General features: G+C 36.4%; 1 protein-coding gene across 1 annotated transcript in view; it reads right to left on the reverse strand.

Annotated features, from left to right (window-relative positions):
- The window catches only part of STK3 (serine/threonine kinase 3), a 320,157-nt gene that overhangs the window by 116,111 nt on the left and 187,512 nt on the right, over positions 1-16,534 (reverse strand). Inside the window, exon 8 of the mRNA XM_065895191.1 lies at positions 9,174-9,299. Coding sequence (XP_065751263.1) covers positions 9,174-9,299 — 126 coding nt within the window. The remainder of the gene's footprint in view (positions 1-9,173; positions 9,300-16,534) is intronic.

The following is a 16,534-nucleotide window of genomic DNA, read 5'->3' on the forward strand; positions in this document are numbered from 1 at the left end:
GTTGCTTCCCAGGAGGGAGGCTGTGGAAATGAAGATCTAGGGTGCCAAAGATTCTTTTTATTATGCGCTCTTTGTAGATTTTAAAAATCACATGTAGATATCACATTTGTGATTAGAAACACTAATTTAAAAAGCAAAAACAAAACCCTCCATGTAGTGAAAGCACTTCATCAGCATCTAACAAAGGCACTTCACTGTGCTCTGCAACGGGAGAGGCCACAACAGTGAGAGGCCCGCATACTGCAAAAGAAAAAAAAAAATCTACGAACAATAAATGCTGGAGAGGGTGTGAAGAAAAGGAAACCCTCCTACTCTGTTGGTGGAAATGTAAATTGGTACAGCCACTATGGAGAACAGTATGGAAGTTCATTAAAAAACTAAATACAAAAAAAAAAAAAAAAAAAAAAAACTAAATACAGAACTACCATAAGATCCAGCAATCCCACTCCTGGGCATATATCTGGAGAAAACCATAATTTGAAAAGATACATGCGCCCCTATGTTCACTGCAGCACTATTTACAATAGTCAAGACATGGAAACAACCTTAATGTCCAAGACATGGAAGCAACCTTAACATCCACAGAGGAGTGACTAAAGAAGATGTGGTACATATATACACTGGAATATTACTTAGCCATAAAAAAGAAGGAAATTATGCCATTTGCAGCAACATGGATGGACCTAGAGATTCTCATACTGAGTGAAGTCAGATAAAGACAAATATCATATGATATTGCTTATATGTGGAATCTAAAAAAAAATGGTACAAATGAACTTATTTACACAACAGAAATGGAGTCACAGATGTAGAAAACAAACTTATGGTTACCAGGGGGGAAAGGGGAGGGAGGGATAAATTAGGAGATTGGGATTGACATATACACACTGTTATATATAAAACATAACTAATAAGGACCTACTGTATAGCACAGGTAATTCTTCTCAATACTCTGTAATGACCTATGGGAAAAGAATCTAAAAAGGAGTGAATATATGTATATGTATAACTGATTCATTTTGCTGTACAGCTGAAACTAATATAACCTTGTAAATCAACTATACTCCAATAAAAAATTTTAAAACTAAAATAACACAGAATTAAGGGACATTTCCAAATTGAAAGAGCCAAAAGGCACTCCACACAATGAATGGGAAAAGATCTACACCGGGCTTCCCTGGTGGCTCAGTGGTTGAGAGTCCACCTGCCGATGCAGGGGACACGGGTTTGTGCCCCAGTCTGGGAGGATCCCACATGCCGCGGAGCGGCTGGGCCCGTGAGCCATGGCCACTGGGCCTGCCCATCCGAAGCCTGTGCTCCGCAGCGGGAGGGGTCACAACAGTGAGAGTCCTGTGTACCGCAAAAAAAAAAAAAACATCTACACCAAGGCACATTCCATGAAAGTTTTAAATAACAGAAAGTGAAGATCTATAAAACTTCTATAAAACATTCAAAGGATTAGGTATCTGAATGTCATCCAGCTTCTCATCATCCTTACTACTAAGTTAAGAAATAGAGCAAGGCCTTCAAATTTTTAAGGGAACATTATTTTCAATCCAGAATTTTATACTCAATCAATCAACAGTAAAGATAGAATAAAGACATGGTCAGATATACAAGTTGTGAAAAAATCTGCTAATGTCTGGAAGCTCCTGGGAGATAAAGTGCATCAAAGTAAGGAAGCAAAACAAGAAAGACAAGATCCAGAAACCATAGGATCCATTAGAGAAGAGAGGAAAGGAAATTTGCAGGATGATGCTGAAGGGGGGCTGGGGGGTGATGTCTTAGGAGAAGAGCTGTTCAAGACTCCAGAAAGTCAGCATTCAGATTACAGGAAGATAGAGGGAGAGAAAGAACAAGTCAAGGATAAAGTATGACACTAAACAATTATTTGTGTTTGACCATACACAGAGGCCTTTACAGCCTCTGCAGAGAGTCCGGGAATGTGGCGTTTCAAAACAAATTCGTGATAGGTACACAGAAAAATTAACAGCAACAAACAACAGTAACAAAAACCGTGACAACTACTCGTTCCAGAAATCACAAACATAAAAAATATGTAATCATAATATATTATGATGTTTACATACTCACAGCTATCTAAACACTGAGAGGGATTTTTTTAGAATTGTGTTTTAATTATATGGGGAGAATGAGAGATAACAAGTAGTTCTTTTAAAGAATTTCAGTTTGTGATTAATAATGTTATCTCAAATATAAATGTTCCTTATTAAATCTAATTTACTTTTTAAGAAGTAAAGGACTAAGAATAAATTTTAAAATTATCTTTACTGGTTTTAAGCTTAAAGTAGTTTATAAAAATCTCTACCAGTTCTTCCAAGCACATTTGACCATTTAAAATTTGTTTTAAAACAGTTAAAAAGACATTTTCAAAATACTGGTTCAAGTCTGGTAAGTGATGTTATTTTGGTGGCCCTCAGAGTAGCAAAACCAGCAGCAGGAACAATTATCATCAAAGAAACCAAAAACTAAACAAACAAAATAATAACAAAACACCCAGACAAAATGTTAAAATAATAGCAGCAGTGGTGATATAAGTAGTAGCACTAATAAAACTGAAGCTAAACTTTATCGAGCATATTATGTGTGATAAACTGTTCTAAGTGTGAAGATATACATATTTTTTATTACATCCCCATAACAACTCTATGAAGTATGATCTATCACTAGCCCCTTTTTACAGATAGTGAAATTGAAGCAGAGAGGTTAAGTAACTTGGCCAATGACAGTTATTTGGGAACAGAATCAGGATTTTAGTCCAAGCAGTCTGTCCTGCTCTTAGATAAATTCTACCCTCCCCACCCCCAAAAATTTAACCAATTAGATACGTTAGAAGCTTCTGGACTGACTTGGGCAGATTCTGATGCTGTTCTATTATTTATCAGTTTAAAAGATTCTCAAGAGAGAGATTGATTTGAAGTTCCTTTATTAAACAGGGGTAGGGGGAAGATGGAAGACTCTGAGACTACTCACCTGGAGGCTATCTCACCACCTGTAGGGATGTGGATTTTCCCAAGCACCCTGGCATTTCTCCCGACACCCATGCTAAGAATTACTGTTTCAGTGAATCACAACTGGAGGGGATATGCCATCCCTCAGACATTAAGGACAGCAGCCTGACAAGTTCAGAGTTCAGACCAGAAAAGTTCAGAAAAGAAATCACCAGAAAGTCCTCATTTCTTTTCCAAAGACAGAAGCTCTAAAACATGGTCTAAAGCCAGTTAGTAGACAAAACCTTTCTCTTTGAATCATTACTAAATTAATATGAAATAAAATGACACCTTTGAAAGTGAAAATAAAAGGCCTATTACATGCATAAAAGTGAAAAGCTCTCAAAAAAAAAAGTGAAAAGCTCTCAAGCAAACCTAACATCAAGAAGTATCCCACTTTTTGCTCAACATTTTACTTACTTTAACATTCTCCCACATCTTTCAGCTCCTTGTATTTTACTTAAATTAACATTGTGATTGACATGGGAAACACCTGAGCTCCAGTACGAAGCAATTCTTGCAAACTCCTTATCAATCTTCTAATCTACTTTAAAAATGAGCACTTGTCAATAGTGCATTCTATGCCTTATAAATTCAATTTATTAACATCACCCATTACACTTTTAAATAATCATTCAGTGTACCATGTATGGAGTGTTTGTCTTGTTATTTTATTTAAAATCAGCAAGCAGTAACTTGTACTGTGTAAATATTTAAACATAAGTGCCTATATAATATTTTAATAAGCCATACCAGTAACTTAAAACTAATCTTTTAAAAATTAATGATGAATTAGAGTTTAAGAGCTACATAGTGGGGATTTCCCTGGTGGCACAGTGGTTCAGAATCCAATGCAGGGGACACGGGTTCGATCCCTGGTCCAGGAAGATCCCACATACCGTGGAGCAACTAAGCCCGTGCACCACAACTACCAAGCCTGTGCTCTAGAGCCTGTGTGCCACAACTACTGAGCCCACGTGCCACAACTACTGAAGCCCGTGTGCCTAGAGCTCGTCCTCTGCAACTAGAGAAAGCCCGTGCACAGCAACAAAGACCCAACGCAGCCAAAAAAATAAATAATAATAAATTAAAGAAGAACTACATAGGGATGTATTGTTTATTGTATAATTAATAAATTACCAGAATGCATGCTCACACCTTGAATGCTACAGATATATTAGTATAATCTGAATGAGAACAAGTCCTGTATGTCTACAGTTATATAGACAAACTATGTCCAACTTTGTACTGACTTGGTCAGAAATAAATGCAAATTTTATGAAAATGTTTGACTCTTATGAAAAATAGAGTATCACTTTAATGACAATTTGGCCATGAACATTAAGAGACATGTAGCTATGAGAATTTGACTGTTTTACTTTAAAACTGTATATGTAATCCAATTTTAAGTCAATTTGCAAGAGAATACCAAAGGAATGAACAGTATGAAGACAAACTCTATGTAAGATTTTCAGCCTTCAGTGTGAATAAAAGTTTCTGAGAGAACATGACTACTGATTTAAAAATTTGATAAAAACGAATGGCAATGTAGAAACATACTCTTACTGTAGGAGGGCTTCAGATCCTCTCTGCATATCTCATTGTTCTTATAAATTGCATGTGTCTGTGCATATGCATATTTATTTATATTCAGAGCACAAATGACAAAATGACCTCAAGATAGAAACTACTGCCTGAGAACATAATCTAAAGCAAAGAGTGTGAACACTGCTCAAAGTGTGTGACTCTGTCAAGACTTAATTTTTTCTTACAATTTCAATTAAAACAACAAAAAACAACATAATAGTTTCATCCAGAAACACTAGCTTGGTTCCAGAGAGTATAAATGCTTATTTGAAAACTAAGAAATCATAAAAACCTGATGCGATTTTTAAATCTGTCCACAATATTTTGACAGTCTTCCCTTCAAAAGGTAGAACCTAATTCCCCACACCTTGAATGTGCGCCAGACTATGTAACACATACCTAAAACAATGGGATGGCTTTGGAACGGGGCAGTGGGCAGAAGCTAGAAGCATTCAAGAGAGTGTTAGTAACAGCATGAAAAGTGATAAACTTTTAGCTCTTATATTTTGGTCACTGATTCATCCAATTAGACCTTATATTAAAAGGTCACTGTATATGACAAGAGGTAAGGGTCCAACCTCACGCTTTTAACATGTGGCTTTCCAGCTGTCTCAGCGCCATCCATTAAAAAGACCTCTCTTTTTCCATTGAATGGTCTCCACACTTTCATTGAAAATTAATTGGTCATAGATGTATGGGTGTATTTCTGGACTCTCAATTCTATTCCATTGATTTATATGTCAATCCTCATGCCAGAACCACATTGATTTAATTACTGTAGCTTTGTATTACATTCTGAAATTGGAAAGTGAATCCTCCAACTTTGTTCTTTTCCAATATTGTTTTAGCTACTTGGGGCCCCTTCCTCCATACAAATTTGAAGATTGGCTTTTCCTTTTTGCAAAAAAAGACCATAGGGATTGGATGAATATGTGAGTCACTTTGGGGAGTACTGCCATTTAAACAATATTAAGTCTTCCAATCAATGAACATGGGATGTTTTTCCACTGATTTAGGTATTCTTTCAGCAATGTGTTGTATTTTTCACTGTACAATTCTTTCACCTCCTTGGCTAAATTTATTCTTAGGTATTCCATTCTCTTGGATGCTATTGTAAATGGAACTGTTTTCTTAAATTCCTTTTTGCGTTGTTCCTTGCTGGTGCATAAAAACATAATGGATTTTTGTATGCTGATCTTGTACCCTGCAACTTTGCTAAACTTGTTTACTAACTCTAGAAGATTTAGATGTTTTGGACAGACACCATCTAGGAAGTTGCTCCACCTTAAGGGGATCAAAACAAAGGCAAGCCTCTGTGCCAGCCCCACAGGCAACTGCCAGATAGCTCAAAATGCAAAAGCACAATTTTTTGAAAGTAAGGTTCTTACTCCTCTCCCCTGCCCCCAACCTCCACCCTCTGTTCCCATGGCTGCCACTGAGCTAAAAAATTGGGGATGGCAGGCATGTAAAGCAAAAATGCCACAACACTTTCTTACCAAAACTTAACATTCTTAAGCTTCTTCATTAAGCACTCCCCTGGTTGCTATAAGTTTTTTATTAGATTCCAGTGTTCTGAAAAGCTTGACTTGTAAGTTTCTGCCAACTTAATGGTTGCTTCTGTGGAGCCACTGATTCTTAGATTTCCCTACTCCACCATTTTCTATGACCAGTAGCTTCTTTTAACAAATAGAATGTGGCAGAATTTACAGTGTGCAACTCCTGATGTCATAAAAGGCACTGAGATGTCCTCTTTGTCCTCACTCTTGGCTCACTCACTCCAAGAAAAGCCAGTTGCCAGACTGTGAAGACTCTCAAATAGTCCTATGGAGTGGCCCAGATGGCCAGGAGCTGAGACAGCCTGCCAACAGCCATATGAGTGAGCTACCTGGGAACTGCACTCCTTGTCAAGCCTTCAGATGACTGCAGCTCTGACCAACACTTAAACCTCAACCTCAGAAGAGACTCTGAGCCAAAATCATCCAACTAAGCCACTCCTGAAATACTGATCTACAGATACCATGAAATAATAAATGTATGTTGTTTTAAACTGCTAATTTTTAGCAGTATATAATAGTTAAAGCTGAGGCCTGAAAGACGAGAACCTACTCATTCAAAGAGTTCTAAGGAAGAAGAATGTTTCAAGCAGTGGGAATGGCACATGCAAAGGCCCTGCATAAGGAAAGGTCATTGGCATGTTAAAATAATAAAAAATGTGAAAGAAGATCAGTGTGACTGGAGCTCAGTGAAGGAGAGGAAAATAGTGAAGAAAGAGATCACCAAAGTGGCAGAAAGTAACTGAGATGACTATAGCAAGGTCTTTAAAACTTAGTAAAAACTGGTAAGTTCTGGGGTAAGCAATAGTTCCTTATCCATAAAAAATGGAAACCAACCTATAATTAAGTATAGGAAAATAAGAGCAAAGCAAAAATAGTCACTACTCCAATGACAGCTAATTAAAGGCAGTTAATTAGTCCAGCACTCATGAGAAGCTTACATAAGGTGAAAGAAAACCACTGGGTACCACCCCAGAGGGGCAAAGACTAGACTTTTTGAGAACATAATCTTATCAAAGTATGTAATTCTGAAAATCCAGTGATGTTTATTTTTATAAATACTAATAAATATTTGATTGAAAAGTGAGCATAAAGTCTTAATGAAGGAGGATGGAAGCTTAAAAGTAAAATACGTAGTTTTATTCTTGTTTCCTCACCAGTTTTTTTGTGTTTTGTTTTTTAATATTAATTAATTAATTTTGGCTGCATCGGGTCTTTGTTGCTGTGCACTGGCTTTCTCTAGTTGCGGAGCATGGGCTCTAGGCACACGGGCTTCAGTAGTTGTGGCATGTGGGCTCAGCAGTTGTGGCACACGGGCTCTAGAGCACAGGCTCAGTAGTTGTGGCGCACAGGCTTAGCTGCTCTGTGGCATGTGGGATCTTCCCGGACCAGGGCTTAAACCCATGTTCCCTGCATTGGCAGGTGGATTCTTAACCACTGCGCCACCAGGGAAGCCCTCCTCACCAGTTCTGTGAATTTTGGTAAATGACTTCACTCCTAATTTAATTTCAGTCAACTGCAAAATGAGATAATAATATACACATCTTCAATCTTCTTTAAAGATCAAATAATATGATAAAAGTGCTTCTGAAAGTGCTTTTGAAACTACAAAAAAAATAATTGACATTTACAAATTTGATCATTTGTAGAGAGAGACCGAAAACTATTATCACACAGGGTGGGAACTATAAGACCGTTTGAGAACAAGAACCAAGATCTTTACATCATCCCATATTACTTATGAAAAAAACACCTTTATGAGGATGCTGTTTAAAATTCTGAATGGTGAATTCACTGGCAAAAAAATTATATCTAGAATATAAGCTTAAAGCATCTGTCTCACCAGGCAATCCACAGTCACTGCCAAATGAGCAACTGATTTAGCCAAATATCTACAGAAAATGATTATAAATCAGCTCTGAAAAGAAGCGCACTTCTCCTTGTCCTGGGCTACCATATGACACAAGGTTTAATACCTGGTGAGGGACTTCCCTGGTGGTCCAGTGGCCACGCTCCCAATGCAGGGGCCCCGGGTTCAATCCCTGGTCAGGGAACTAGACCCCACATGCCACAACTAAGAGTTCGCATGCCGCAACTAAAGATCCTGCATGCCGCAACGAAGATCCTGCACACGGCAACAAAGATCCTGTGTGCCGCAACTAAGACCCAGCGCAGCCAAATAAATAAATAAATATTTTAAAAAATACTTGGTGAAAAGGGTAAAAGAATTTCAAAAGAAATACCGATTAGATAACCAGTCTCTGAAATTGAAAGTAAATTTGAATTAGCAAAATAATAGGATTTGTATACAAAAACTGTAAGATTAAAAAAAAAAAAACTTCTATGGGAAAATATAGATGATGTCATCAAAGACATTTCCAATCAGTATAAAAATAAAATATCTGTGTTTTCAGATTTAATGACTAACTGAATACCAAGAGGTATTCATCTCTATATCCTTAACCAGAAAAAAATATTATAATTTAAAACAAGGAAAAATCGTCAGTGAAGCATAAAAACATTAGACACTATAAAATGTGATACATAGATATAATTTTTTACTTTATTAAAATGCATTGATCCACTAATAGAACGTAAATGTAATAAGCTGGTCCTTTTATGTCCCTCCTGCTTTCTCTAGTAACTCATCTTCTACTGTGGTATTCTATCTACAGCATAACTGATGACCAGTTAAAAGTAAGTTCCAGAAGATATGACATAAAATTGACCAAATCCAAGACAATATTTATTCAACAAACACACCTCAGTGTCAACTAGATACCAGGTGCTGTATAAGCCTATTATATTAACCTTACATTCCCCATTAATCACTAATTCTTAAGACATCAGAAAAGACATCATTTAATAAAACGAAATATATTTTGAGATTTAATGAACAAACATACTTCACGTGTACAATAAAACAGAAAGTGCTAATGATATATTTAAAGAAAAAACCCAAAATTATAGGACATTCTCGACTCAGAAGAAAAAGATCAACTTTTTTAGGGTAATTACGAACCGAATTTTCTTCTTCCTCTTCCAATTCTCGCTGCTGTTCTTCATGTCTTTTAGCTTTGATCTCCATGGCTTCTGTGATCAGGTCTCTTAAAATTGATACAGGTTTTGCATTCTTGATAAAAGGGTGCTAGAAAAGTAAAATTCAATGGTATAAATTCAAATGGTTTCTCTGAATTACATCTTTAAAACATTAAAACAACACGTAAATGTGAACCAAGAGCATAGGCTTCAATGATTGGTCCTTTATCCAGAATTAAATGTATAGGTTAAGAACAGAGAATATTTCAACTGCTTTAGAAATAAAGATTTTACTTTCAGGTTTACAAGTTTTTAAAAAACCATTAAAGCATACACACAAAAATGTAATCCTGTTAATAAAACTACATTCCCCTTACAGATATAATTGTCCAAAGGAAGTACAGATTAGGCAGATTAGGTAGTAAAAAAGACAAAAAAAATTTTTTTTAAAGAGTGGTGATTAAATTACATATAAAAATAAAATGATTTTGGTATTGTTACAAATTTTAATTAATCTTAACAAGCTGACAGCCAGAATCAGTAGTCAAAAGGAGGGTAACTATTTATTTTACTTCTTTTACATATTTTCTATTTATTATGTCTTTAATAATGTAATCATTTCCAAGGGAGAAGTAGAAAATAGCAATAAGAGAAAAATATTTTTCAGAAAATAAGTACTGCTTCACTTCTATACCACCCTGATCTAGCTAAAACATCTGAGTTTGTTACAATTCTGATAAACAGAAGTGAAACCACCAGAAAATACCTGGGTGTTTGATGACTTTTTAATTCAGAGGAGTAACATGAGAGAAAGCAGAGGGAAAGGTTAAAAGTATAATTTGGAATAGATAACCATATTTTGAAGCAGCAATACAGCTTCAAAATGTAATTTTCACAATTATATATCAGTAGAAAGCCATCTGAGTTATTTTCATAAAGATCAATACAACACAAAAATATTCTTAAAGATAAAAAAAATTCTAGTGCTAAGAAGAAATTACAGACATTTGTAAGAGGCTTTAAAATGGTGAACATACCATTTGGGAAAACTATGAGTAAGAATTTTACCTGATTACAGAAATTCTAGCATCGATGACAAAGAACTAATAAATTCTTTTATAGCAGTTATAAACTGATCACCAGATAAATTAAGTTCTATCAACATACCTGTGGTGGAGAGTCCTAGTCACCCACCAAAATACAGTTGTGGCTGGACCTATGGCTACCCAGCTACATCCTACATTTCTCAGTCTCTCTTTCAGTTGGTTGTGATTAAGTTCTCACCAATGAAGTGTGAGTGCCTGCGTTGTGTTCCACTCCCTGATCTGGGCCTTAAAACACCGAGACTGTGCACTCTTCTGTGATTTCTTCTCTTTCTGCTATGCTGGGAAACAGACAAAGACAGTGCCCTAGAGGATGGTGGAGAGCAAGAAGGAAGAAATCCCAGTACTACTGTGAAAAATTCTGAGAAACAATTGTAAAAAGGTCACAAAAATTAATACTAATTGAAGAAATGATCTTTGCCCTTAAGGAACTTATTATCTGGAATAAGAAACAAAAGACAAACACATAAAAAAATTACAATGTGACATACAAGTTACATTAATGATGATTTAGCACAGTCTATATGATTAAGAGATGTAAAAGTAAAAGAAGAGGTGATGTAATCTCAGATGTCTCACAGAGAAGAATCAGACCATTTTAGGGAGAAGGAAAACTATGCACAATATGAAAAAACACAGATAGGGGATGTATGTTAGAACACCATAGGAAGACCTATCTAGCCAAAACAGAAACACTGCTTAGAGAAACGCTGTCCTGTGAGTTTAGATACAGGTAACAGTGGGACAAGAGGGATAAACACTCAGAATGAGATACTTGAATTTTGCTTGACAATCCCTTTAAGTACACAAACAAGAGAATGGTGTAAGGAAAAGAATGTCTGTGACAGTGTAATCTTGCAGTAGAGTTTAGAAATGAAATAAGATGGGGTGAAACTGCAATACAGGTGCAAATTATTAAGAACCTGGATTAAAAAAACAGCTGCCACAGTCAAGAGGAAATACTGAATCTGATGGAAGAACTCTTAAGAAGGATTTAGTGACTATATATTAACAGAAGTGAAGGAAGACCAACACAGCAAAAACTGGGAACCAGTAGAATTGCACCTCTTTACTAAGGAACAGAAATCTCAAATTGTATTATACTTTATCTTCTCAGGAAAAATTATGAGCCATTCCTCCAAGCCACAGTTTGTTTGTTTTTTTAATATATCTTTAACTGCTTTACATTGTTGTGTTAGTTGCTGCTGTATAACAAAGTGAATCAGCTATATATATACATATATCCCCATATCCCCTCCCTCTTGAGGCCCCCTCCCACCCTCCCTATCCCACCCCTCTAGGTCATCACAAAGCACTGGGCTGATCGCCTTGTGCTATGCAGCAGCTAAATGCCAAAGTACACATCCAGTCTACTGCAAACTTACTTTCATGCAGCTCACTGTGAACTCACTAAACAGTGTTATGCTATCATTAGTCTATAGAGCTTAACATTCCTAATCTCAAAATCTCAGTATGTCTTACTTCATTTGTACTCATGTTTTCCCTACATAACTGCTACAGGCATGGTTCTGACCAACAAAGAGGAACTGGCTAATAAAGTTAAAAGGGTACTTTGAGAACAAGGCCATTCGATTAGAGCATTCTTGATAATCAGAAGAGAAGTTTTATCAGACACATTGGCAGATTTTTAAAGAATATTTTTAAAGACTTTTTAAAAGTAGCTGGTAGTAAAATTTTAAAATGCAAAGCAACATAAAAAAGAACAGAACAACAACAACAAAAAACAGAGAAAACGAGGTGGCAAAAAAAAAAAATCATGGCAACTGTGACTGGAATATTATTACTATAAACCAATGTAAATAAATGGGTTGAATTTCCATTTATTAAGCAGTATTTTAGTTAAGTACTAAAAGACACTTAGTTCATAAGATAAATTCAGCTACATGCTTTCTATATGAGATATACTTAATAAAATAAATCCAAATTATATTTCTGCAGGGGCATACTAAAAAGAACTTAGGTTAAAAGTCAAGGATAGGCAATGAAATATTAGTCAAACATAAAATAATATCAAGACTAACATCAAAAAAAGCAGAATTGAAGGGAAAAAATAGTGAATGAAGGAAGAGTCATATAATATTAATAAGGGACATAATACAAAGAAAGATATTATAGTTATAAACTCAATATATTAGTACAGCATTATGTGTAACAAAAATAGAGACATAAGAAGTTGATCTAAATAAGAATAGGAGGTATTAATATTCCTTTTCAGTCACTGAGAAACAAAACAGGTAAAAAGTAAAGAATAAAGTGATGTGCATAATGTAATCAGACTGAGTTAGCAGAAAAATCAATAAACAGAAGTCACATCTTTTTGTTAAATGCCTAGAGAAGCATGTGGTACCAGCATAAGAATGGAAAGAACAACAAAACAGAATTTAATGACTGGAAATAGAATATAACATACGAAATAAGCTGGCATATTACGAAGGCAGCAATTCCAATCAGTGAGGAAAAAATACTTATTGCCTGCTGTTTCTTTTTTCTTTTGGGGGGGTGGGGTGGGTAGAATTAGACTAGATCTTTACCACAGAAATATCAAAATAAATGCCAGATAGATCAAGAAGTTAAAAGTCAAAAGAAAATGGAAATATAAAAGAACTAGAGGGTAATATAGAAGAATATTTCTTCAATCCAGCGCCATAAAATGAAGGGGAAAAAACATAAATGAACTAAAAATTTAACATCTATGTCAGACAAGAAGGTAATTATATGAAGAGTTTTAAAAAGAATATCAATTTAAAAAAAAAGGTAAACACATCAAATTCCAAAAGGCAATATAGTTTCACTATTTCTAAATGTACCTAGGATTTCCCTGGTGGTCCAGTGGTTAGGACTTGGCGCTTTCACTGCAAGGGCTCAGGCTCGATCCCTGGTAACTAAGACCCCACAAGCCGAGTGGTGTGGACAAAAAAAAAAAAAAAAAGAGTAAACTAAAATATAAACTAAAAAAGGGCAAGAATTCTTAAACCACCTGAACTAATGATAAGACAAAGAATACCCAAAATCAACCTATCACATTCTTGGTCATGTATTTTAAAGAGTAAGGCTGTTTGAAGATTTATTCTTTTAAAATTTGAACCATTTCCTCTTAAATTTTGTTCGTGTTCTGAATGATCAATTTCTGAACTGAAAGAATTCAAATAAATTATTTCTGCATAAAAGTTGAGAAAACAAGAGTTTAAAGTGAACTGAAGAACAGACTTCTGCTTGTGGACAAATTGAGCAGTCATACTTTCCCCTATACCTCTCCATTAAAGTATAGCTAAAACCCTGGACGATAAAACAAACACAGGAAGACACTGAAAGGTGGCAGATTAACTAGGGACCAGAGGACTAAAGGAAAGACACAGCTGTGAGTCCATGGGCTTTTTTTTTTACCTCATTTATCCCAGACTGGTTATTGGAGAAGCCAGCAACCCAGAAACACCAATGGATACAAACTAAAAAAGCTCCTACAAAAGCCTGCTCTCTTGAGCCAAAGGATCAGGAAAGGGACAGCTAGCCAGTGTGCCACCTTCTCTTTTAGACAATCACCATTCTACTCCACCCAAACACCAGAGAGAAAGCACATGCCCCACCCCAACCAGCAAAGGCTGGGTGGGGAACCTAGACTTCTACCTTCTGGAGGCTATCCAATCCTTTCACTGCAGTGGTATCAGAGAAAACCAAATGTTAAGCTAGGGCATTCATCTATACCAGGCAGTATAAAAAGCGCTCCCCACCCCCAGTGGGGAGTGTCGGTGGAGATCACAAGAAAGCCTGGACTTATACTGCTACCAGGCAGTAGTAAAGAAACCCCACCTCCCTCTCTGCTAGAGTGGGATCAGAGGAGGCCTAGTGGAGAATCAGAACTTTCATCACCACCCAGCTATACTGAGGCCCTGCAGTGCCAGAAGAGGCCACTGAGGGAACCTGAGTTCTCACCCCTGTACAGTGGTAATAAGGAACCCCTCCCCCACCCTACATGTCAAAGGAGACCAAGCTGGGGACCTGGACTTCTAATGCTACCTGTCAGAAATGAGGTGGTGCCCCTCAACCCCACTGAAGCCATGTTAGAGGACTCCACTTATTACAGAAAATTTAAGTAAGATCCAGAGTCTCATAATACCCAAAATGCCCAGGTTTCAATTGAAAATCACTCATCATAACGAGAAGCAGGAGAATCTCAACTTAAATGGGAAAATACAATCAATAGATACCAACATCAAGATGACATGGATATCAGAATTATCCAGCAAGGATTTTAAAGCAGTCATCATAAAAATCCTCAATTAGCAATTACAAACATGCTTGTAAACACATGAAAAATTAGAAAGTCTCAGCAAAGAATTAGAAGATATAAAAAAGAAACAAATGAAAATTTTAGAACTAAAATATATAATAACAAAAATGAAAACCTGATGGATGGGCTGGCTCAACAGCAGAATGAGGACAGAGGGAAGATTCAGTGAATCAAAATATGGAACAGTAGAAATTACACAATATGAACAACAGAGAGAAACTAAACTGCAAGATAAATGAACAGAACCTCAGGAATCTGTGGGACTAAAAAAATCTAACATTTGTGTCAATGGAGTTCTAGAAAGATAGAAGAGGGTAGGGCTGAAAAGTGTTTGAAAAAATAATGACTGGAAACTTCCCAAAATTGGCAAGAGATATAAACCCACAGATTCAAGAAGCTGAACAAATTCTAAACTAAAGTATAAACCCAAAGAAAGCCATACCAAGGCACATCATAATTAAACTTCTGAAAATAAAGACAAAGATCATTTCATCTTGAAATGATCAAGGGGTAAAACAATTCAAATGGCTGTAGATTTCGCATAAGAAACCATGGATGTCAGAAGACAGTGGCACAACAGTTTCCAAGTACTGAAAGAACTGTCAACGAATAATTCTATAGCCGGCGAAAATATCCTTCAGGAATGAAGAGGAAATAAGACATCCTCAGATGAAGGAAAACTAAGAGAATTTGTTACCACAGACCTACCCTAAATGAATGGCTAAAACAAAAAGAAAGTAACAAAAGAAGGAACTTTGGAACATTAGGAGAAAGAACACTGGAAAGAGCAAAAATGGGTTAAACACAATATAATAGATTTCCCTTATTCTCTTTTCTCGATCGTTTAAAGCAGCAGTCCCCAACCTTTTTGGCACCAGGGACCGTTTTCATGGAAGACAATTTTTCCATGGGTGGCGGGGATGGCTCAGGCGGTAATGTGAGCGATGGGGAGCGATGGGGAGCGGCAGATGAAGCTTCGCTCACTCGCCCGCCACTCAACCTCCTGCTGTGCAGCCTGGTTCCTAACAGGCCACGGACCAGTACTGGTCTGCGGCCTGGGGGTTGGGGACCCCTGGTTTAAAGGTTAAAACAAATACTGTAACACTTTGATATGGATCTCAATTATGAAGAGGAAGTATTAAAGATAATTATATTATAAATGGGAAGGACAGTGAGATAGATAAAGTTTCTACTCCTCACTTGATCTGGTAAAATGAAGAATAAGTCATATGCCATGGGAGTTCACAGAGTGACCCATGACACCAGCTGTTCCAGCAAAACCCATGGGTTAATTCGAATAATGGCAGATCTCATTCTTCTAGAAGGCCAGACTAGGGCAAGAGCTGACTTTCAGGTTTTAGGCTACCCACCAGAAGGTACAAGGAACATTTCCAGATCAGGAGCTCTAGTGGCACTAGGCTGAACTTGAACCTTGTCCCTGGGGATTCAATATACTCATCTTTCAAAAACTACTAAGAGTTCAACTCAATAATCTCAAAGGATCCTTTCAGTCTCAGTCTACAATTCTTTTAAACTTACACAATTATCTATCTTATGTCAGAAAATAAACCACTATAAAAAATTCAGCACGAATTCCTCGTTAGAAACTGTTTATCAAAGTCTAGAAATCAATATAGTAAAATCTATACATGTAGATTATAGCCAAATGTCCATTAAAACTTGGTAATAAGACTGTATTCTTAAAGTTAAAATATAATTTAACTTATATAAGACACATGTGAAAGTCTTTTAAGAGCCAGAATGGCTTCCAGACATCCAGCAAAATAAAACTCTAAGGCGTCTAATGAGACACTAATGAGACAACAGATAATAATCCTATCTAAAAAGCTTTTAAAATCAGAAGTTTGTTATCTTAAATAAACACATATTGAATTCAATACACATGTATTAAGCACTAGGTACTAGGAGTGC

Source organism: Phocoena phocoena, chromosome 17 (assembly GCF_963924675.1).
Source record: "Phocoena phocoena chromosome 17, mPhoPho1.1, whole genome shotgun sequence".
Classification (NCBI taxonomy): domain Eukaryota; kingdom Metazoa; phylum Chordata; class Mammalia; order Artiodactyla; family Phocoenidae; genus Phocoena; species Phocoena phocoena.